The sequence below is a fragment of the Pseudonaja textilis genome, chromosome 1, assembly GCF_049901715.1.
Source record: "Pseudonaja textilis isolate UNSWEBS1 chromosome 1, rPseTex1.2, whole genome shotgun sequence".
NCBI classification, from domain to species: Eukaryota; Metazoa; Chordata; class Lepidosauria; order Squamata; family Elapidae; genus Pseudonaja; species Pseudonaja textilis.
In genome coordinates, this window is record NC_141990.1 from 252,258,141 (window position 1) to 252,282,980 (window position 24,840).

Here is a 24,840-nt window from a genome sequence, read left to right on the forward strand (position 1 = left end):
TCTGTGTAAGTAGGATTGTGTATTTATTAAAGCATTTAACCTCATATTGTTGGACTTCAGATGTACAAGTAGTGCTAAATATTCTCAAAATCTGCTCTGAAGTGTCTCTAATTTTTTTTTTCTAAAGATTTGAGAATCCAAAGGAGGCTGTCTAAAACAATCCAATTCTTTCTGGTGACGGATGGATAGTATTGGACACAACTCTTCATTCTGCGCATGAAGGGAGCCAGTGATAGTAAAAACAAGTTAACAAAACTAAGACATTCAGTAGTTTCTCTCTTAATCTCAACCCCTTGTCACCTCTTTCAGTCATGTATCACACAATTGGCCATATAAGCACATAGATACTGTACAATATTAAGTAGGAACATTAGCATGGATTATTCTAATCCATACTAATTCTAATTTGGTCCCATCTCTCTGAGTAAACCATCCCTCAAAGCAAGCATCAGAATTTTCTAACTATTGTTGCTATGCTTAATTAATAAATGTATTTAGAAGTCAACCCTGACATTTTTCAATTATTTATTCTCATTAGTTACAAATGAGAAAATAAACACACTTAGTTCTTGGAGTAGTGAGTGCCTTCAGCATTATTATTATTTACCTGAAATTTAAGAAAACCTTACCTGGGATTCTAGGTTCTTCCGTGAGGATGCAGGAGTATTGGCATAAGAGCTGATGGAGGAGCTGGTATTAATGTCATCAGTGCTGAGGTTATCTATGGTATCGCTGATCCCACTGCTGACAGAACTGCTGTCATCCCAGCTGCAGAGAGACAAAAGAATCCCCATAAAGATAACTCAAATAAGCAGTTACCAATATACCAAGAAAGCAAAGTTTTAAGAAAATATTAATCTAGTTGGTTTAGGCTGTTTTCAAAATCTTCCAACATAACCAAGGAAAATCCTAAGCAAACATCTCAGGCAATTTTTCACATTTCTTTTTAGACATATTCTGAAAAAAAATAAGGTTGCTTTTAAAGAAATGCTACTATAAAACTTGGAAGGAACAAGAGAAGAAGCCGCAATTTAGGGAACAATGAAGAAAATAATTCTGGATTTGAAAATAGCAATCCAGAAGTCATTTTAATATTCAATTAGTTCTTATTTTAATTATTAAATAAGAGCTTCTAAACTTTGAACACAGATGTACTGCATTTTGTGTTACCATAATTTTGTGTTGAAGGCAATCATTCTGCTCACCAATAATGGGGATCAAAGTTTCAATTCATCTTCATTATTATTATCAGCAGCAATCCTGGAACTTGTTCACAGGCTTGTGGTACAGCTGGGAGTTACATGGTTTGAAGTGGCTGAATTTCTTCTGTTTTTGGAGGGTGGGAGCATAGTTTAAAATCCTCATTGCCACCCTATCTCCCAACTTGGAGTTCTCGTAAAGTTAGCTGCTTTTTTATCACTGTATGTTGATATAGTTGTGTCTTTTGTATCTTAAGTATACAGCAATATATTACGTCTTTTATTATTTAGAAGATGATCAATCATTGGCAACCTTTTAATATTTCATTTAAAGTCAGCACTGTATGAAAAATTACTATAACATATAAATGGCTTCTATTAAAATGTACATCAAATAACCTTAATTTATTTTTTAGAATTATACTTAATTTTTTTCACAAAGGCCTCCTGTATTTTTCTCTTTTTAAGTATACCAATTGTCAATTTCCTTTCTTTTCCTACTATTTACTCAATACAAGTATTTTTTGTTTTTGTTTTCTGCATTGTCTCCCTTATAAAAAAAGTATTTGGTTAACTCTTTACTTGCATTCCATAACAAAAATCTACCATGTCACTATTGGTTATTGAATTATTTGAGAAATTATGGAGAACATTTCCTTTGTCCCAATTTTACCAATATTTCAGATAAGCTTCCCACAATATACTACTAAAAGAAATATTTATGGGTAATTATGCATAATTGCTAAGGGTGTTTGGTGCATGAATACCTATGTATTAAAGTTATGATATTCTATAACCAGAAAATAGGATTGGGAAATATCTCATGGAGCAAGGTGAAGGTACCCTTGGGAACTGGATAAGCACGATTGAGAAACCAGAAAGTATCAAATGAAGCAAACTTTGAACTGCTTCAAAGAGGAATTCATTTGTGTTCCCCAGGGATGCCCTCAAAGTGCACCTGTGAGCAAGTCTCCTTTCATAGGTGTCCTTGACAGAGGGATCTGCCCTTTCATCAACCTTCTCAATATACAGATTTCTAAATTCAGGTTCAAATGGCAGAATGTAATATAGGATAAGAGCTGTATCCCAAAAGGGCCTGCTGGCTCTAATTTCCAAAATTTTAACCAACAAATGATCATATCGCTCCATTTTTAAATAGCCTGCCATCCTCTTCTACCAAGTACAAAGGCAAGATTACTATGTTCAAAACTAGATGCAATTTTTCTGTTCCCTGAACATGAGTGTAGCCCAGAAAGTAATGCAACTACACATGCTGTTGTAACTTTCATATTATATGCTTTGCATTTAATACAAATACAAGGAGAGAGAAAAATGAATATTTATTCATTTTTCACAAGGCAGCCCTAGGGAATTATTAGGCACTCACCCAGCTGTTTGCAAAATATTATGAAATGTACACATAAACAGTAGCTGGAAAAGATGAACTCAGAAAATATGATCTGGGACTGAGCTACTAATTTCAGTAAATAACTGGCAGACTATGATTTTGGTCAGATGTACTAGTTTCAATTACTGATTCAGAATGCAAACTCCTCTCGTTCTTAAAGGAAAATTATATATATATGCACATATGTATACACATACATACATACATACATACATACATCAAAGCTAGCAATGATATTTGCATGGAAATAAAGAAACGCTTATGTTGTAATATATCCCACTGACGTTTGAGGAAGGAACTGATGACAAAATGTATGATAGATCTATAAAACCATATCATCTTTTCAATAAATGAAATCGAAAATGGTTCTTTTAGATAACTTCATTACCCAAAAAACCTTGTGCAGACTGTTCCCAGGCTTGTGGTACAGCTGGGATTTACATGGTTTGAAATGGCTGAATTTCTTCTGTTTTTGGAGGGGATGAGAAATTCCTAGGCATCAGCATTTCAGTACAAGTAGTCAGGGGTGGGATTCTACTGGTTCTGTCTGTCTCTGTGGAACCGGTAGCTCTGAAGAGCAGCAAACATAGAACCGGTTCTATGTCTGCTGCTGTTTTGGCCCACCTGCCTACCTAGGCTCTTACCTGACCTTTATTTCCTGCTTTTTCAACCTCAGCTGCCATTCGAGGCACAGCTGCAGTTGAAAAAGCAGAAAAAAAATGTTTTTTTCAAATGCTGCTGCCCGCAGAGCTGCTCAGCTGTCCAGGCAGCAAGCTGACGAAGATTTACACGCTTGCGCAACGTGCAGTAAAGCACATTGTAAATCACCGAACTGGTAGTTAAACCTGTCAGATCCCACCCCTGCAGGTAGTCCTCGAGTTGCAACCATGACTGAGCCCAAAATTTATGTTGCTAAGTCAAACCCTTGTTAAGTGAGTTCTGCCCCATTCTATGGCTTTTCTTGCTACCGTTGTTAAATAATAATTGCATTTAAGTTAATAACATGGTTGTTAAGTGAATCTGGCTTCCCCATTGACTTTGCTTATCAAAAGATCACAAAAGGGAATCATGTGATTTCAAGACACTGCAACCATCATAGTTGCCAAGCATCTGAATTTTGTTCATGTGACTATGGGAATGTTGCAACAGTCCTAAGCGTGAAAAAGGTAATGAGTAACGTTTTTCAGTGCTGTTGTTAACTTTGAACAGTCACTAAATGAACTGTTGTAAGTTGAGGACTCCCTGTAGTTCAGGTTTAAAAGTAAAGATAGAAAAAGGAAATACAATAGCTCTCTTCAACTCTTGCTTTCCATACTCTGTAAGCAAAGGTAGGATCATTGCAATTTAGCTAAGGCAATTAAAAACCTAAAAATCTACTCAGCTATAACTTCCTTTCTCTCCGTTTGTCCAATCAAATGACACCTATGTTGGATACTTGAAACCAGGTATTTAAAGACATTGAAATGTGTTTGAATATTAGTAGCTTGGATTGATAATTGGGCTGTTGATTTGAGTGCTGAGCTTGTCGACTCAAAACATACTGAGGATGTATCCTCAAATGGTGACGAAACATTTGCAACCAATTGCCAAGCTTGGAGGTCAAACCAACAACCTAATTTAAAGACACCTTAATCTGCCTCATATTCTGTCTAAGGAAAAACACAATTTTAAAAAGATTGAAAAAAAATACTGATATATGTTCTGTGAAAATAAGGTGTTAAAATTGTGAGAGGAAAGATAGTTTCTTCAAATAAATGTTAACAAGCTCTCCATGAACTGTGAAAAATTTTCTATTTATAATTCATTTTGGTTATTTTAATATGCTTGTTATCTATTAACTTCCATGAGTCTGCATGGAGCCAACCCTTTAAAAAGAGGACATACAAACAAACAAATAATTCCTGGTGTTATGAACCATAATCACAAGAAATCTCATTTCCCTCAAACTCTGAAGCTGATATCAGACTTAAAGAAAAGCATATGCCTTGGAGAGTGTTAGCCTGGCATGATTTCCCCACAAGCAGCCTCCAAATATTAACTATATTCTGATTAATGATATACTGAAGGATTTTCCTAGATTGAAGCCACCTAATTTACTTTTCCCATAATACTATAGAAAAATAAATGCTGGTGATTATATTCCGAGCAACTGCACACATACATATACAATCATGAAATTCTAGATCAAATATGAATACATATTTAAAAGTACATTGTGCAAAATACATATTTCCGGTAACATACTTACAAGCACAATTTTCAAAAGTCTATTATTTCTGCACACAATCGCTTTTGTGATGGCTGATTATGAACATTGCCGAACTCAGCACTGCTCGGTACAGCCATCCTCAGGATTTCACCCTTTTCAGAAAGATAGGATAATAAAGCCAATACTTTTAAAGAATATATATGCTATTCTCCAACAGTCAAATGTTACTTCTCAGCAACTATTCAAAGACTTACAAACCAAGTACAGAAGTCTCATAGTTATTTCTGAGAAATATCATCACTCTAATGATTTGTTTGTATTTGTCTACTAGGAATAGTCAGGTGTATATATTTTTCAAAAATTCTTCCAACCAATCAATGACTTTCAGGTGCTTTTAAGGGCTTTACTGAACTGGAACGAGGTGGAAGGCACTTTCTTGTGTACATACTAAGTAATATATTAAAAGTTTGAGAGTAACTCTCTTTGTAAACTCCCACAAAAGGTATCTTACACTTCAGAGAGGAAGACCTTGTGATATTGACATTGGTAACTTTCTAAATCTGTTCTTTCTAAAAACTTCATATTATATTTCGAACTGGGGATTTGCTTAGTAAATTCCCTTTTTCTAAAACATTGGCTGCTCGCTTCTTTTAGTACAGCATAAAAAAGAATTTTTAAAGGAAGGAAAAGGCTACCAAGCATGTTTAATTATACCATAAAACAATTTGTTTCCATTGTGCCCCATTGGGATTCCACCCAATACTGACATCATGGTATGAGGAATTCCAAGAACGATATCCAGCAATTGAACAGGATTTGTTATCAAAGTTGGGCCATCAGCCTGCAGGATAAATGAAGACATGTTGCTTCATGTTGAAAAAATAAATTAGGGGAATAATAATTTTATCTTTTAAAACTCTGCATCACCAGAGATTTAAAACCAAAAGGTCCTGTTTTGTAACTTTCCCCTAGTTTATTAAAACATTTTTTTAAAAAATGATGCATTTAAATAATGAAAGCTTTACAAGGGGCAATCAACAGATGAACATGTATCAGCTTTTTCATCAAACTTCTTGATCTTGTTGCAAAAAAAAGAGCACTTTTTCACTTTGGCTATTTATTGGTATAGACCAGGGGTGTCAAACTCACATCATCACGGTGGCATCACATGACATATTGGGACTTTTTCCCTCTTCACTAAACTGGGCATGGGCATGGCCAGTGCGAGACGCATCTGGCCCTTGGGCCGCGAGTTTGACAGTCCTGGTATAGACCTTGAAGTGATAAACCCATCCCCAGTACCATCACGTCACTGATGGATCCTTCTTTCTGAGTTTTCCTCCCACAGAATAATTTGATCATCATAATTTAAGCAGCTTGCTCTGTTTATTTGCCTCCTTCTTAGTTTTACTTCACCAATATCTTGAATGTTAGTGTTGCCTGAGAGGAAATGCTACTATCAATCCATTGATGTCAAAGGCTAATTGAAATGGACCTTAGATGGACCTCATCAGTGAAAAGTGGATTAGAAATCCTATCTACACTCATTCATTATCTATTGGATTGTGGACTATCTATCTGCAACAAAAGTATAATGATCATAGAATATATATTTTTAAGTTTATTAAGGAATGAATTCAGTGTATTTAACAGGAAATCTTTTTAAAGCAATGCAATAAAGGAAGAATGCATTTGAAAACTGCTGAGTAGTAACAAGTTATTATTTTCCTCCGTTATAAGTGCCTGATTACAACTCACTTATCATCTCTTGTCTTTATGAGGCCTTTGAAATCTTGTTCAGCCATAAACATAATTAATAGTTTGTCTAAATGATGTTATCTACAACCTAAAGCAGGAGCATAATAAATAACAATTGTAAGCATGCTTATAGAAAACAATGTGACATTATTAATTGGCATTTTAAAAAATGAAATGAGGATTGTAATGCCCTGTTCAGATGAGGCATGAAACTTCCACAAATGCCTTAGTTATATTACCTTACAAATACCTGGTTAAAAAGAATAGGTGGATTCTACTGGACTACACTTGCCATTATGCCCAGTGGATATGGAAGGCTGGTCTAAGAAACCAACTTCTTTAAAGGACAGGATATAAATGAAGCAAAGCAACCCAGGCCCTAGCACTTTTGTAAGGTCCTCTAAGAACACACCCCTGAAATTTATTTGAAAAATAGTAATTATTTTGTCTCTGTCCCTTTTAATACCGCAGTATATCTGCATAACTGCAAAATCTCAGCATTCTCTGGCAAGCAAGCAACCAATAAATAAATGATCAAATAAATTGGTTAAAGTGTGGCCCTTGACTGAGAAAGAGGTTTTCCATTGCTGAGATATATAAACATAGAATGAGCACAAAACAACTAAAAAAAGATCAGACCAATTACAAAGACATCTTATCAGTGTTATGATAGCCATATAATTTCAGAACCTTTAAAAAAATCATATAAACAAATCATTGCATTCCCTATCAGGGCAAGCAAATTTATGTGCAGAAAAAGAATGGAGATAGCAAATAAAGAAATGAAATATAAGTTATAATAGAAAAGAAAATGTAACTAAGTCTGATTTAAGGCTTCATCATTTACTCTATATCCCCATAGTTTTATTTCTCTGCAAGCCATCTTCACTTTCACCTTGTCCATAAACTCGTTAATGCAACTTCTATCCATTAAACTTCTTGTTTTTTGATTGAGGATCACATGAATTCCATTTCTCTTAGAACTAAGGAGAAATTTCCTGACAGTTAGAACAATTAATCAGTGGAACAACTTGCCTCCAGAGCTTGTGAATGCTCCAACACTGGAAGTTTTTAAAAAGATGTTGGATAACCATTTGTCCGAAGTGGTGTAGGGTTTCCTGCATAGGCAGGGAGTTGGACTAGAACAGTGGTTGCCAACTGGTGGGCCACGAGAAAATTTTGGTGGGCCGCAGAGAAATCTCACCCCCAGAGCACCACCCCAAAGCAATTAATCCAGGCTGCGCAGAAACACAAGACTGCACCGCCCACATGGCCCACAGGAACTCTCCCTGCCCATTCACTCCTCACCTGGCAAATTTGCCCGCTAAATTGCTATTTTTCCAACCATCAGCTGTTCTGCTGTACTGGGAGATTTAGATTAGCTAGGAAGCAGGAAATAGTTGGGTTTCTTGCTTTCTAGCTAGTCTTTAGATCTTCGGCTCTGCTGAAAAACCTCCCTTAGGACTGAAGGTTCTATTATTCAGTGCAGACTCACGGCAAGCAAATTTTATGTGACAGACTCAGGTAGCCGATGGCAGATAAATAGATCACTGAATGATTCTGTGAGCAACTCAATCTGCCTGCCTGCTTTGCCTGATTTTGGGTAAAAGTTGCTCTTTTTTATAAAAAATTCAATATTTATATAAATATTTATAATATTTACATACAAGCCATGGCCAGCCAGTCACATGACCACCAAGCCACTCCCACAAATTAGGCCATGCCCATAGAACCAGTTAGTGGTTCCTGGGATTTAAAATTATGAGTTTGGTGGTCCCTGGGATCCAAAAGGTTGGCGACTCCTGGACTAGAAGACCTTCAAGGTCCCTTCCAACCTCTGTTATTCTATTCTATTCTATTCTATTCTATTCTATTCTATTCTATTCTATTCTATTCTATTCTATTCTATTCTATTCTAACTATGACTTCCTTGGTTTCCATTCCTTTTAACCCATTCACGATTCTTTCACATAAAGGAAATTTGTCCTGTGAGTTGATACTTGTTCATTCCTGCGAACTACCTCAATGCCATTTTTCTTCACACTGGTCACACACTATACATCATACAGTATTTATTACTCTACCCTATCACAAATATTATTACTTTTAATTGTAGAAAACAATTCAAAATAGCTAGCAAATGTAATTTCCCAAATAACAATGAAGTAACTGAACTGCAATATTTCACACGGTTAAAAGCAAGCAACAATAACCCCATTGATACAACCTTAAAAATATGTTTCAGATCAGTAAAATAATATTAAAAACCATGCCAAGTATAAAAACACAACAACTTAAAAGCACTATTGAGCACTGCTCTCCACTGAAGATTTTCTTGCTTTAGATTCCACCAGCAAACCAAATAATTTTAAAGTTGTAAAAAAATAAGATTCATAATAATCCATTTATTACTGCCAAGACATTTCTCATTTTAAACTATGTACACCCAACAAGGACTGTGGAATTTTTATTGCCTAGACCATTTCATATTTCTCCCTACAAGAACAATTTTTGCTTTGTTGAGCTTGATTTTCATGTTCAGATTTGCCAATCTTCTTTAACTTCTTCAGCCTCCAGATGCTTTGAACTTTAATTCTCATAATTTCCATCCAACATAGTTCGAAAGATGGGGGGTAGAGTAATTTTGGGAAAGCTCAGCTAATTTCACTTTCTCTTTTGTTTCAAGTATCTATTGATCTAAAATGGTGATCTAAACAACACCAACAATCATCCTTTCAGAGCCCCAAAGTGAAACTGATGATTATATCAATGTAATAACATAACAAAAAATTTGCCCTTCTCCTTCACTTGATCCCTGAGATTATTTCTCAGTTTAAATTTTAGAACATTTTAAAACATTAAAGTTTATTTACTTACTAACTTTGGATATGCTGCTCATTCAAATTGACTCTGAGCAGCCTCCTCAGTTCTAGATCTAAGAAAAAGGGGTCCCTGCGGATTTTAGTCTGCTACTCGTTGCTGACTATTGGGGGCAGTGCTAAACTCTGTTTCAAGCCATTGAGCCATCACTGTCTAAAGAGATTTCTGTGGTCATGTGGCCAACATAATGTCACTAAGTGCTGTTATCTTCCCACCAAAATGGTATCTATATATCTACTCACATTTGCATGCTTTCAAACTACTAGGCAGGAGCCGGAGTGAAGAATGGTGCTCACCCCATTGCTGCTGACAAGCCTAGCAACTTAACTGGTGAGCTACCACACTTCTACAAATCTCTAGATTAAAGGCACATCATCAATCATAGTTTTCAAATCAATGACAGCATAATAGCAAAAACCACAATCATAGCCACTATCCAGCTACTGTATATTCACCTAGATAACACAAAAATGTCTGGCATCACATCTTCATAAGCAACCCTTCCACCATGGCCCTCCAACAATGGCTTAAAAGGTATAGTAAGAGTATAGTGAAGCAGTACTTCATAACTTTTTTTGGGGGGGAGGGGGGAATCTGGTCCATGTGTGCTTGGATTGCATTTCCTAAAATTTCTAGACAACTATGGTTATGCTGGGTGGGAATTCTACAAAGTATAATTCAATTTTATTTGTGGGATATCATATTAGGGAAGCTGGTTTAGATTAATTTCAGATTCTGTTAAATTAGTGTCATTGAGCTATATCTTTAAATACTTATTTGGAAATTTTTCTGCTGATACTGAGATACTCTGATAGGTATCCATCAGGTGCCCTGTGTTCCAAAATTAACAAGAGCTGCTACCTTCCATGGCAGTGTTTTTTTTTTGTCAAATTTCTCATATAATCAGATAATGTTAATTTTAACTTGCACTTTGTTTAGGAGCTAACAGTGGCAAAAATTAGGATGTTTCAAACTTTTTCAAGCTATAGAACCCATTAATTAAACAAACTCTGGAACCCAGGTTAAGGGGCAACTTCAGAGTTAGAAAATTATCTGTATTTGAATAAACTTGATTTTAGTCTTTCATGGAACCTCATCAAGATTTTGCATGACTCCAGAATCTAACCAAACAATGAAAATTGAGAATACTTTTCCGCCTGTTTTCTCTAAACAAATTATATAACTCAAATATAGACTAGTTAAACTGGCAGAAAAATAATGAGTCAAAGGAAGTACAGCATTGCTGAGTCAGACCAAAACCTAATTAAGTCCAGTATTTTGATTAATACACTGGCCAAGCAGATGCTGGCCTCGAGATCTGAGTGTCCTCGGGTCTATATCAATACTCTAATCATGCTGGCTGTATTCACATAGCATGCTAGAAAAAAAACTAAAAGGGATTGAATAATTTTTGCTTTACCATATTATCTCAGATCGGGGTTGGCAAACTTTTCTGGTAAAGGGACAGATCCCATCTTACCTCAATGGGTGCAGCTGGCAAGTCTGTAGGCCAAGGAGTACAGAAGCCATTGGAGGGCACTTGCCCACCAACAAGGCGGGTGCTGATATGGCTCTTGAACCAGTTTACTGATTAATCTTAGCTATTAGATGCATGTAATCATCACACTAGAGGATACTATGGTTAATTTGTTTGTGCATGTACGAAAAGAAAGCAGTGTTGACTAATATTTAGTCAAAATATTTTAGAACTTTCAGCCTTATTAAATTAAAATAGATGTATTTGAACATGGCTACAACACCCCTTCTATAAGATAAATAGAGACAGCTCCTTCAACCTTTCAACACAGGACTTGGTCTCCTGGTCCTTAATAAATGTCATAGTCCTCTAGATGCACTATAGTTCATTGATATCCTTCTTAAATCACAATGCCCAGAATTAAGCACATGCCTGACCAAAGCAAGTTAGAATTACTACTCTGAAAAGTTTATGGCCTTCCATGAACCTGTCTGCTTACTTAGATCAGTAAGAGGCACAGCCATGAAGATATCGCCATTGTTAGAAGCTTGGCTATCTAATGTAAAGGGAATGAATGAATGAATGAATGAATGAATGAATGAATGAATGTTCTTTTCTTGTTTGGTTCCCAGGCTATGGAATGCTTATTACAAGGAGGTGTATTTGGCTCCCAATTGCCCAATATTTAGAAAAAATTACAATGAACATATTTTATCAAGCTTTGGATTTTAATGCTGATTTTAACTGCACTGAGTTGCACAGTTTAATATGATGTTTTATATTTTGCCTTACTGCCATATGATATAAGTCACATTGAATGTTTATATAAGAAGGCAGGAGAGAAGGAAAGACACAATTTGGACACTACATAATGCAGAATCACCTTATAGCTTTTTAAATATACCAGTAAATGGCTTAAGATTTATCATCCATTAAAATATCCACCTACTTTTGACATGTAACAGTATCAACCAGGTATCACCCATGTTATATTTGTTCATATTTATCTTTGATTTTAAATGCACTTTTTACATTAATGTCTGTCAAATTTTATTTTGTATTATTTTCAAATATATTAAAACTTGCTTCTCTGAAATTAATCCCCCAGTTTGGTGTAAATTATAAATTGCACAAGCATCCTTTTCACTCCATCACGTAATATCACTTATAAGGATGAAACATCAAGCAAAAAATGAAATATTGAGAAATTCCATTTGTTAGTTTTCTACACATTGGCAAGGAACCATTATATCCCGGATATAATCAATCAATCAAATCTTTAAAAACATTATTCAACCTAAATATATCTAATTGCAATTATACTAGAGGAGGATATCTGTAGGTTGATATTTGTCATAATCATGATATTAACCTAAATTAGCTCTTGTCTTCCCATAGCACTTTTTTGTAACATGGCTTTCAGTGATGAATAAATCACTTGGTGCCATGATCCCTCCCCCCCACCCCCCAAAAAAAAAAATCCCTCAAAGACTTTATTAATTTATGTGTTGACCTCCAGTTTCCCTTTGGGTGATAGACTCATATTTCTTACGCAAATGACATACCAAAGGATTCTATTTCAACGATACAAAGATTTCCCTCCAGCTATTTTAACTGCTTACAAATGAAGGCATCCCCTTTGTCTTACACTATGTTTCTCACACATCCTATGTCTGCAGTCAGGATCCTCGCACACATTAAACATACTAAATCTTAAAGCAGTCTCCAGAACTTTCTTCTCAAGAGCGCAAAGGGAATAGCATAAAGGACATCCTTGAGCTATGACTACAATTGAGCCCAAAATTTATGTTGCTAAGGGAAACATGTGTTAAGTGAGTTCTGCCCCATTTTACAACTTTTCTTGCCACAGTTGTTAAATGAATCATTGCATTTGTTAAGTTAGAAACATGGTTGTTAAGTAAATCTGGCTTCCCTATTGACCTCGCTTGTCAGAAGATTGCAAAAGCTGATCACATGACCCCAGGGCACTGAAACCATCATAAATATGAACTAGATGCTAAGCATCTGGATTTTGATCACGTGACCATGGGGGGGTGCATGTTGCAATGGGCGTAAGTGTGAAAAATGGTCATAAGTCACTTTTTCAGTGCCATTGTCACTTTGAACTATCACTAAATGAACTGCTGTAGAGGACTACCTCTATGTGGATTGTGGAAGTAGCTGAAAACTTCTATTTTGGTGATAGTTTTTTTTTCTGTGTGTGAAAAGTTCTAAGGCACAAATGCCTAACCCATATAATAATGCTTCTTAAAGATAAAAGCTCAGAGACTACTGTGATTGTCAGATTAGATATGTTAATTTTAAAAAATCTTTCCAGACATAGAACATTTCTTCAGTATTAAATCAGAATAGTGCTACATTCTCCAGCCTTTTAAAAAAAAATTCTGTTTTCAATTGCAATCTGAACTGCTGATCTTTTGCAGCCTCTGATCTTGCTATCAGCTAAATTGGTCTATTATATTGTTGCCTCTGAGAAAGGACAAACTCATAAATACCCCTGTGTGATGCAACTATACCCAAGGGAAAACAAAGACAATGTGAATGGTGCTTCTGAAAGCACATGCTAAGGCTGGGGATAAAATGCTTCCAACTAATTCTAGCTGTTGAAATTGTATAGTTCCAGTAGCCATTACTGTTCCCTGATGCGTTCTTAAGAATACTAAAATGTAATCCATGTGTAACCATTACCTATTTTGTTTCTTACTTATAGAGATCCAAAATGCATCCAAGGGGAATGTACACCATATACTTATGATGGTAGAGGTACTGTAATTTTATGAAGTATAAGCCAGGGTTCATGCTGACACTTCTAGTGGGTTGTGGCTAAGATTCAGATCTGAAATACATTTTGTAAACATTTTCTGGACTTTAGATCAGAGGCACAAACTGGACTTACTCATGTCTGCCAGAACATCCCCTGAACAGAAATTCAGTGATTGCTCACCAAATAAAATAAAACTACAATAAAGGATAAATATGAGCAAATAGTTCATGTTTATTCTCAGTGTTATCATTCATCACAGGGCCTGTGAGTCTGAATTTGAATGCCAAGTGCCCATCAGTCTGGAAAACAAAGAGATCCTGAACTTTTCTATAAAGGTCAGCACATTTTCTAAGTATGCAAAACTCTCTCTCTCTCTCTCTCTCTCTCTCTCTCTCTCTGTGTGTGTGTGTGTGTGTGTGTGTGTGTGTGTGTGTGTGTGTAAAACAGAAAGGGAGGGAGGGAGAGAATGAATGACAGGTATATATTGTGGGGAGGTTTATACATGTTTAAAAATAAAACAAAGCATACTGCTCAGAATTTCCAGGGTGGGGTAGATAATGTGATGCCCACTGATACTTTTAAACAAACTGGTCTAAATATTTGGGTGGTGCAATGCTTTGGCCTCTGTCTTAAAAAGGCAGTTCGGAATACACAAAAACACAAATGTAGTCCCAGTTTGCAACACCATAAAGCAAGGGTCTTCAAACTTGCCAAGTTTAACACTTGTGGACTTCAGCTCCCAGAATTCCAGAGCATGCCTGGAGGAAGGATTCTGGGAGTTGAAATCCACAAGTCTTAAAGCTGTCAAATTTGAAGACCCCTGACATAAAGTAATCCTGGGATTGTATGGCAGCTGGAATCCTAGGAAAAAAGGCAGGCGTCCTAACATATTATCAGCAGGTGTTTGAGAGCATTACCACATATACTGAAGCACCATTGGTAGACTGATTCTGAATTGCTGCATACACCTATTATTGTAATTCTCCAGGTTTCAATTGTCAATTTAGATTGTTTTAATTAGAACAAAAAGAGAAAAGAAAAATATTAAGTAGGAATCCAGGAAACTCCAAAACTAAATGAACAGCCATATCTCTGAAACCTATGTGGACATTCTTATAAAATAAATATGAACTTTTGCTGCAATCTGGTGCCTTTCTTCAAATTTGTCCAGGAACTATACAAAGGAGAAGATCTGATTTGTGTTTTGGATATCTGGCTTCTAAGAAGTCCTAGGATTCTAGATCAAAACATCTCCCAGAAGAAGACAAGGGGCAATCATTTCACTACTCCTGCCAGGAAAACTAGGTGGCCATGTAGACAAAGTCACCAAGAGCAGAGCTTAAGTCAAGTGTGAATTTAATGTGAGTTGACCTCAAGGATTTTAGAAGGCTAGAGGGCATTCACTGTGGGAAGCAAATCTACAATGAAGTTGTCTATTCATATTCAGGACTTTCTGAAATCATACAGATTAGAAAATATTAAGGTAGCCCATCTGTCACTCAAAATATGCTCTAGTTGCTCACTGTTGTTTTTCTTACTATTTTAAGTGCATATGTTTAATGCTACTGTCCAATCCCACCCATACTAAAACCCCAGAGAGTGAAATATTCACAGGAAGGTTAAAAGTTCAGATCTGTAGTCTAGCATTTAAGGGGAGGAAGAGGCTCAAATAAATCTAGCAATTAAGGAGAAATTGACACCTAACCAAGATTCTATTTTAATTCTCAGTGCATAGAAGAATAGGAAGGGAAAGAAAATAATTTATGTAATCTGAAAAACTGAGTAAAATAGTAAAAATCAAGAAGATTGTACTTGCACTACTATATCAGGTACAGAAATAAACCTAGATTAAAGATCCAGACTAGAAAAAGTGAATAGTGAAATATAAAAGCCACAATTTTTATCTCTACTAGCTAAACATAGATTAGTTTTTGACATTTACTAAACCAAACTTAGAACACCTAGCTGGGGACACTATTTCTTTTCTTATTGGCTCATATGCTGCTCAAAACCATCTAGAATAGCATCCCTTTCAATCTGATGAATAATATTGCTACAATTATGATTTAATACTAATATTTATATAAAACACTAACTACAAGAAAATGGGAGACAACTTTGCCTGAGGCTTGATTTATTATACCATACTCTTCTAGGGCAGTGACTAACTAAGAAATAAAAACGTCCACCAGGTGGCAGACATGAGGAGAGAAGGAGCATTTGCTTATTTCTCTTCAGGCCTACCCATACAGATGGCACCATCATGCTTTTTGTAGTCCAGTAACCATTATAGAATCTCTAGCATAATGCACAAAAATGGAACATGCTTTGTTCACATCTTCTCCCTGCCACAAGGCAACTGGGCCGATTCAATCCTTCTTGTTGGCATACTTGTGCCTCAAAGGCAACAGGATGATCATACTGATATATAAAGCATGGTTGGTGTCTTCAAGGCCAACAAGCTTTCAAGATGTGTGAATCAGATAAATTTGGGGGTACTCAGAGAACAGCCCTGTAAGATTATCAACATTTTCCAAAGGTCTGGATGGTTTTACATAAATATAAAATACACATTATAATAACTGCTTTGGAGGATATTAACCAGAAGAACTTGGATGGACATTTTAAATTAAGCCTAAGGAAACTGTTACAAAAAGTAAGTTTGCTTAATTTCTTTGTGACAAACCCAGGTCAGTTCAACCTATCCTAAACTGCCATTTCCATACACCCTTACAGTTTCTCATCTTTGCTTTATCTATATAAGAGGCTACCTCAAATAATGTAATGCCAGTCTTTTTGGCCCTTCCTTTCACACAACCATGACATCTGAATCTCATGAGAACCTGAGGTCTGAACATTGTCAAAAATCACCATAACGCTATATACCAGATGACTGTATTTGCAATGGCAAATTGAAAGATTTGAGCAAGACAAATAAAGCAAACTGTAGTGAAGGAAAACAGGTCTTAATCTCAAAGAAGAAGCTGCATAATGAAATGCAGCATAGTTTGAAAAAGTGAAGCAAAAGAAGCCCCCGAATTATCTATATTCCCATTCATCATAACATTTAATGTGCACAATTCTATGCTATGCTTGTTACCACTTCTTCAGGACCACATAATAAATCTAGCCCCAGATTTCTGACTTGAAATTAAACTTCTAGCATCAAAACTTACCCTTCTTGCATGAAATATAGATATTCTGCATTATGTTATATATCTATGGGTGCTGATGATAATACACAAACTTATAGAGAGTTTCATTGAGTTTTTGCCCCACACTTGTAAATAAACATTACTTATCATCAAAATATTGCTGTTGGTTGTGTGAACAAAAAAGAAAAAAACATAGAATGTAAAACTAATCAAAACATATTTGAAATTAACTTGCAGAATGCAATATGCAGTTAAAGTGTTTAAATATAAACATACATGTCTTCCCAACTGCCACAGCTAAGAGAAGAAAAAACATGAACACAGTACAAATAGATACACCAATCCACATAAATGCTCAGAAACATAAACTTTAAAACATTACATTTACTAAATAAGGAAAAACTTTCCAATACTAATAAAAGAGATATTAACAATATACTTAAAAAGATAACGCTACCAAATTCTTTATGAATGTACATTCAATTAGAAATTTAGAATGAAAGAAATTACAATGAACATTATAACTGCCGTTTGCTAAAGTCACACAACTGTCTCCTAAAATGTGGAAATAAAGAGAGTAAAAGTCAGATTTCATTCTCTGGCTTAATTTCAAATCATTGTAGAAGTTTGCAGTTCCTCAGTGAGAAATTCTTATTTCAGCGCTGCTAAGATATAAACACCTAAAACATCTCCATGTTCCCTCCTTCTCTGTGATTCTCCCTTACCTTCTGCACCCTGATTTTACTTTTGGTAAGTCAACAACAGTCTTACCTTGCCAGATCCCTTGGCCAAAGCATCTCTTCACTTTGCTGCCCATGAAGAATTCTAGAGAAAGGGGCAAGGTTAATTTTATAGGTTGACACCTTCATTGGGCTGCCATCAAAATACTCCACGCCGGAGGAAGTGACAGAAATGAACAAGGCGAGTTTTCTCAATAGCTCACTCAGTGACTCTGGAAGAGGCTGGGAAAAAAGCAAGCTAGCAAGAAGGTGAACACTATAAACAGCCCTAGAAAGTAACTTGATCCCTCTGTGAAATTAACCTGTAAAGTGCTGAAGGAGAGTGAAATTTAAGCCATTCAGGCATTAGGTTAGCTGAGAAAGCTGAGAAAGCCCAAGCATCCTAAAGAAGTAAAGAAACTTATGCAAAACTTTCAGATTAGGTAGTTTTGCAGGCTGTAATAAAAACAGCCAGTGTTGTCGAGATTGCATATCTCGGGCTGCTGGAAACTCACTCACGTGTGTCCAAACCTATTTTGATACACTTCTTCAGGCTTTCAGTTCATTTTCTCCATTGCATGAAGCACAGGGCATTTCCTTCACTTACTGTACAAACCTGTACTGACATTCACATGGAAAAATTATGGATTTTTTTTTTAAAAAATTCCTTATTATACTGTAATAGGAATTGTGTGTGTGTGTGTGTGTGTGTGTGTGTGTGTGTGTGTGTGTGGTATTCAGCTTTGTTCGGGTATTTTCCCACGTCATTATAGTTGTGCTTTTAAAGTTGTAGCAACGTTTCGGCAGAATCTCATCTGCCATCATCAGGCTTCTGTATTGTGTTCATCTGCTACAACTTTAAAACCACACCTATAATGACGTGGGAAAATACCCGAACAAAGCTGAATACCATACATGTAAGTACCCACGAAAACTTAAGAATATATATATGTACACATACATATACATATACATATACATACATACATACACACACACACACACACACACACACACACACACACACATACATACATATGTTTCCATAGAAAGGAGTTTTTAGAAGTTCTCCTCGATATAGAGTAGCTGCTAAAATTAATTTTATTAAGATTGATGGATGCTGTGTACCGTCTCCTTCTGCATTAAGATAACAATCTGAATTTCTTTTCTATTAAACATAATACAATTCATTGTTTCCTTTGATGGAAACAACAACAACTTGATATTGATCACCTTTAAAGACCTACATGGAACACAGATTACATGAGGGACTGCCTCCATCCCAGGATATCTGACTGTCCCACCCAGTGGTGTATTAACCATTAAGCAGACTAAGCATGTCCTTACGGCACCAGGCCCAAAGGGGTCACCACAAATTTGAGAATATGGCTTCGTTTGTTCAGAATATACAAAGGAGGGAGACACCAAGATTTGTCAGTGTTTAGGGCACCAGTGAACCTTAATCTGCCACTGGTCCCATCAGAACAGATAGGGTGGGTAGTCTTATAGATGTTTGGAAGGAAGTCATTGGAGCTCTTGCTCTATGGAACATCCTCCCCCCATATCTGACAGGCCCCACCGTCTTAACCTTCAGGAAAGCACTTAAGAGGTGGCTCTTCTCCGAAATATTGGGATAGAGTGAGGACATGACAGGTTGAGAATACTGCATCTATGAAGTGGGGTTGGGGCATTGCAATTTTCTGTTTCTGTTTTATTGGGTGAGGATATCATTTTTATTGTGTATATATTTTTATTTTTGAATTGTAAGCAACCCAAAGTTTGTATAGCTTGGTGGCTATACAAATATGTTACATAAATACATATTTAGAACAAAGGTTCTATTGACAACAAGATACCAGATAACTAAATATTGACTCCATCCATCAGCAATAAATATATCAAAAGAAAACAAAGGTTTGGCTAATTGGCAAGCTAAATGATAAAACAGAATCACGGAAAATACTCAACGTACTTCCAAAAAGTTCCACAGTGAGCATGACACAGTCAAAAAGGATAAGGCACCAATAATAATCCTCATCTCAATTATTGCACTTTCCCCCAGCTGCTTGCTGGGATAGGTAGAAAGATAGTAGACAGGCAGACAGACAGACAGACAGATGAACAAGGCTTTTGTGTGTAAAGTGATCAAATCTCAGGAAGAAGTAGACATTTAAATCTCCTCTCCTTTCAACACAATGCCTCCAACCCAGACCAACCATTATATGCTCATTTGTGAGTAAATAAAACTAGAGGAATTGCTTGAGGAAATTCTGAATGAATATAAATGCAAATGCAGAGAGACATCCAACTTTGATCCCAGGGACCTTTTCTTCTGAATAGAATTGGCCTGGGGAAACTAATGGGCCTATTCCTTACCTAAGAATAGTTGAGCTGAGGGCAATCCTTCTCCACAATGACTCCCAAGGACTGGAACTTCTTGTTCATATATATATATCTCTTATCTCTCTAACTATCTATCCAGGAACAATATATATATGGCATCCAACCTGTTGGTCTTCAGAAGGGACAAGTCTTCAAAGACTGGTAATTGTGAGATGTCATGGATGGTGAAATTAATTCCTTGATTGTATTATTTTTTTCTGAACTACTAATAATATCATAATCATTTGAGCAGAGTGATATAAAACTAGTTTTGTTAAATAAACAGAAGGTCACTTGTAGAGAGATGCTACAGAACTAAAATTTGGTGCATAATTTACATCATTTTGCATTTCAGATATAAATCCCAGGTCACCCAACCACCTGATATAACCTCCATCGCACCATACCTCCAAAGGAAAATTACAAAATGGATTGTGGTTCTTTAAATGCTTTTTTAACATTTGTTATCACCAAGCCCTGTTAATAAATCACCTAAGATAGGCCTGCACAATTTTTCACAGAGTGCTTAATACAGCTATTGACCATGTGTTACAGTCTATTAGGGTAATTGAAAATCTCCCTGTTATTGCAGCTTAGGACACAAAACAATTTAACACAAGCAGCTTTCTCAACCACCTTACAATAGATTGAATTTGGCTGGTCAAGTCAAAAACTGTCCATACAAGACTTAAAATATATTATAAAGGCAGGTGAAACACAGTCTAGATGTGATGTTACTATTTTTGACTCATAATCTTTTACCATAGAACAGGGACTTTATGGGGAGGTCACAGAAGACAAAAAAGTGACCACAAGCACATGATTTAAGCACTTTTTTTTTACAAGTGTTGTAAAACATAGATGTTTCCAAATGGAAGTTTTAAAAATTAACATAATTGAACTAGTTAAATAATGCAGTCATTAAATAACAATGGCTGCACTTAAATTATAAGCAGAAAACTAAGTTGGGTCTGCATGGATTATTGACTGCATGGATTATTGCCAAAAGTAAACACACACATAGACACACAGACAGAGTATATAAAATGAATAGTTTAAGAGGCAGGAAAAAGACAGATATTTGTATACTGGCTTGGGAGAAAAACGAAATTTTCAGAGTAGATTAAAATCCAGGCAGAGAAGAATTTGGAGTCTTTAACTGTTGCTTCATATTCAAGGCATGCATTATAACCTTCCCAATCTTGCACTTCTGTGCTGAAGCCAGAAGTTCTGCTAACATCAATACATGGACTTACAACTGTGGAATATTCCCTTTCTATTTTTGTAGGATTACTTTGTATTTATAAAATGTAGATGAAGGGAGACTAAGGGCAAACCCTAAAACTTTAAAGAGATGGGATATTCCTAAAACTGCAGTAAACAAGCATTTAATATTTCCTTATTTGATCTTTTCTTTTCCAGTCTTCCTTCTATTTTCAAGGAAGGGAGGGAGGGAGGAAGGAAGGGTTCGATTCACCATGTTCCCATGTTTTAATCTTAAAGGCCATTTTTACTCCTTTCTGTTATCTGAAACTATAATGTTTGAACTAAATACCTTAGACCAGGGTTAACAGTTAACGGAAAAATAAAGTGTGAATGCAAAAACCTGATTCATCATATAGGTGAGAGAGCTGGCAGTGGCTGCAGTTTTCCATTGAGATTTAGGATACTGGGTAAATCTATATTTAACCATTCTCAGAAGAGCCATTTCTTTTGCACCTATACTTATTAACAACACAGGCACATTCTTTAACTTAATGGGTTAAAATGTTAGTTCTCCAGCTGGTTATAAAATACAGACTTTGGAAGGGGGAAAATGCTTCCAAACCCCTTATATAGGTAAGCCAGTCAAATCCAGTGCTTGCTTTTTCTTTCCTGCAATCTATACTTTAGTGGGCGCTGGATTGCCATAGCAACACTAAAGACTGCTTATTTGGAAGCTGGTGGATGTGACAATTTGCTATTTTTGAATAAACAAAACACAACACAAAATCACAGACATTTAGAAAAGCCTCATTTAAAAACAGATGATTGTGTTTTTAGGATGAAAAGAGAGAGTGCTAATGAAATTCCTTCCTGCAGCTGGAATCATTATCTGCATTAAACTAGATTAGCAGTGTATATATAAAGACAAGTGCTGCAGCCTTTCACCACAAATTTGGATAATGACAGAACTGGAGACCTTGTTAGTTAGTTAGTTGGGTGGGGACTAGATAAGGTAGTTATCAAAAAACAAGTTTAGCATGGTTTGGAATGAATACATGAAGCTATAAGAAGTCTTAGATTTGGTCCTGGGCATTTTCAGTAAGAGGGGGAAAAATCTCGTTCATTCTTATTTCCCACCTTTATTATTTTTACAGATAACTGAAGGTGGTAAACATATCCAACATGCCTTCCTATTTTCTCCACAACAATAACCCTGTGCGGTGGGTTGGGCCGAGAGAGAGCAGGACTGGCTAAGACTTGAACACAAGGTCTCTTGATTTTTAGACCAAAGTAGCTCTGATAATCTTTGAGAGTACCTGACAATCAGTAACTACATTTGCCTATAGGCAAAACCCATTTTGTCTTAAATATGATATAAGGACAGAATTCATACATAACCTTCAACTATAAACCAGGATACAAATTGGTTTGATATATGGCTTTCCAGGGTAGTTTTTGCAGCCCTCAGATTGGGACTATGCTTTCAGGCCTTTTGAAGGATTGAGGATTCAGTTACTTATGTTGATGTTATTGTCATGTACTGCATTTTAATTGTTGTAGGCAGTTTTGAGTACTTAGACAGAATGGCAGAATGTAAATTTGATACAATTAAGCTTTGCAGGGGCTTAAAGCACTCACTGAACCCCTTAAAGTCTCTGGCACCTCCCAGGAATGTATTGTTGATTTGCTCACTTTTGAAAGTTGCCTCTTCACATGTTGTACAAAACACGGGACAAACATGACTTACAATCCCCATACAAATGAAACCAATTTACTGCATCTCGTAAGATCTGAATCTAACAAGTACCTTTAAAAGAGAGCTGCATTTCTAGGATGTAGTTCATTCAAATGAGTTGTTATTATGGAGAATTATCTTTGTGGGGAAAAGCTTTTTTTTCTTGCCTCAAATATACAGAACAGACAACTAAATCTGTATTCTGGATGCGATAGCATGCCCTTCAAAGAAAAGGCTGTGGAGCTTGGGAGTGTTCCTTAATTTCATTCTTCAATAGGAGACTTCACATGCAACAAAGGCCTATGCCTACTTCCTCCAGATGGCTCTAGATCAGGATGTCAAACTCGCAGCCCGTGAGCCAGATGAATCATGTGCTGGTCACGCCCATACCCGTTTTAGTGAAGGGGGGGAAAAGTCACAATACGTCTCATGACGTTGCCGTGATGCTGTAAATTTGACACTCCTGCTCTAGATGGACCTCTGATCAGTATTAAAATGATTGCACAGTTGCACTAGGGCAGAGTTCCACAACCTTTCTGACTTTGTGGACTGGCGGGGGTGTGGGAGAAGGGTGGGTTTCACCTGAGTGGCGGGTAAGCACTGTATGCATCCTTGCCCACTGCTCGCACAAATGGAGCACATGCACGTGCACTTGCCCTCTACTTGCACAAGTGAGGATGCGTACATTTGCACACCTATGCTCACCCGCTCGGAGGTTGCATTAGGGTAATGGACTATGTGTGGTTATCTTGAAAAAAATAAGAAACTGCAACTGCTAACTGGAGTGATTCAATGGGCTTACATAATTTTGATTATGAAGCAATGGTTTGACTGCCTATATCTGTGGTGGCGAACCTATGGCACACATGCCACAAGTGGCACGCAGAGCCATTTGTGCTGGCACCGCGAGCCACAGCAATCTTACCTCACTGTGCATGCGCATGCCTCACAGCTGACTTTTTTTTTCCTTTGGCTGGTTTGAGGCCTTTGTCGGCCTCCCAGAGGCTTGGAAAAAGACTCTGCGAGGCTTTTCAAGATGAATTATAGGCCCGTTTTGTCACTTTCCAAGCCTCTGGGAAGCCAAAAAAGGCTTCAAACCAGCCAAAAAAATCAGCTGTGAGGCACAGTGCAGATAAGGGAGTGGCGGGGGATTGCGCACGCATGCACAGGGGGTGTGGGGAGTGGGCATGCATTGCATTCTGGCTGCTGGCACATGAGTGCGTGCACGCTGGTGTGTGTGCAATTTTTGGCACAGGAGCCCCAAAAGGTTAGCCACCACTGGCCTATATATCATTGGAACCAATTTAAGATGTTAACACTATTCTAAATATCTTAAAATCCAAAGATAGATGCCTCAATACAATACAACCCATACAATAAGAGCTCCTTGCAGTTGGTTCAGATCACGATGCAGCAATGGGGTCTTTTCAGTGGTAGCATCTCAATGATGGAAATCATTGGCTAGCTTCCACCATGTCTTCTTTTAGATGACAGTTAAACATATGCATGATTAACAAAGCAATCATAGGATAACAGAAACTCCAGTACAAGATTGCATTTTTATATTATGGACTGATCTATTATTTTGTACTTATTGTTTTCAAAACCTGTTAGTTTTAATGAGGATGGTTTTTAAAAGATTGTTTAAAGATGTGAGAAAAGATGTGCTGATAATTAAAACAAGATTTGTTGGAGGACTATTTCAGAAAAGAGATGAGTCTTCATCCACTGGCTTTTCAAAGCAGTCCCATGTAAACAAGCTTTCAATTGTTGCACAACCAAAATTTATCAAAAACATTCCAAATATTTATTTGTCAGGCTCATATACCGCCATAATTGGTGCTTTTCATACTTTTCTATACCATAGCTTGCATAGAAATAGGTGGAACCACTTGAAATGCTTGAAAATATTCAAACTCAAAAAATT

At 36.6% G+C, this 24,840-nt stretch overlaps 1 protein-coding gene across 3 annotated transcripts in view; it reads right to left on the bottom strand.

Annotated features, from left to right (window-relative positions):
• NAV2 (neuron navigator 2) overlaps window positions 1-24,840 on the bottom strand; it is a 313,572-nt gene that overhangs the window by 67,573 nt on the left and 221,159 nt on the right. For all 3 annotated transcript variants that reach the window (XM_087921262.1, XM_026706454.2, XM_087921261.1), the window contains one exon: window positions 630-768. In XM_087921262.1, coding sequence (XP_087777388.1) covers window positions 630-768 — 139 coding nt within the window. The remainder of the gene's footprint in view (window positions 1-629; window positions 769-24,840) is intronic.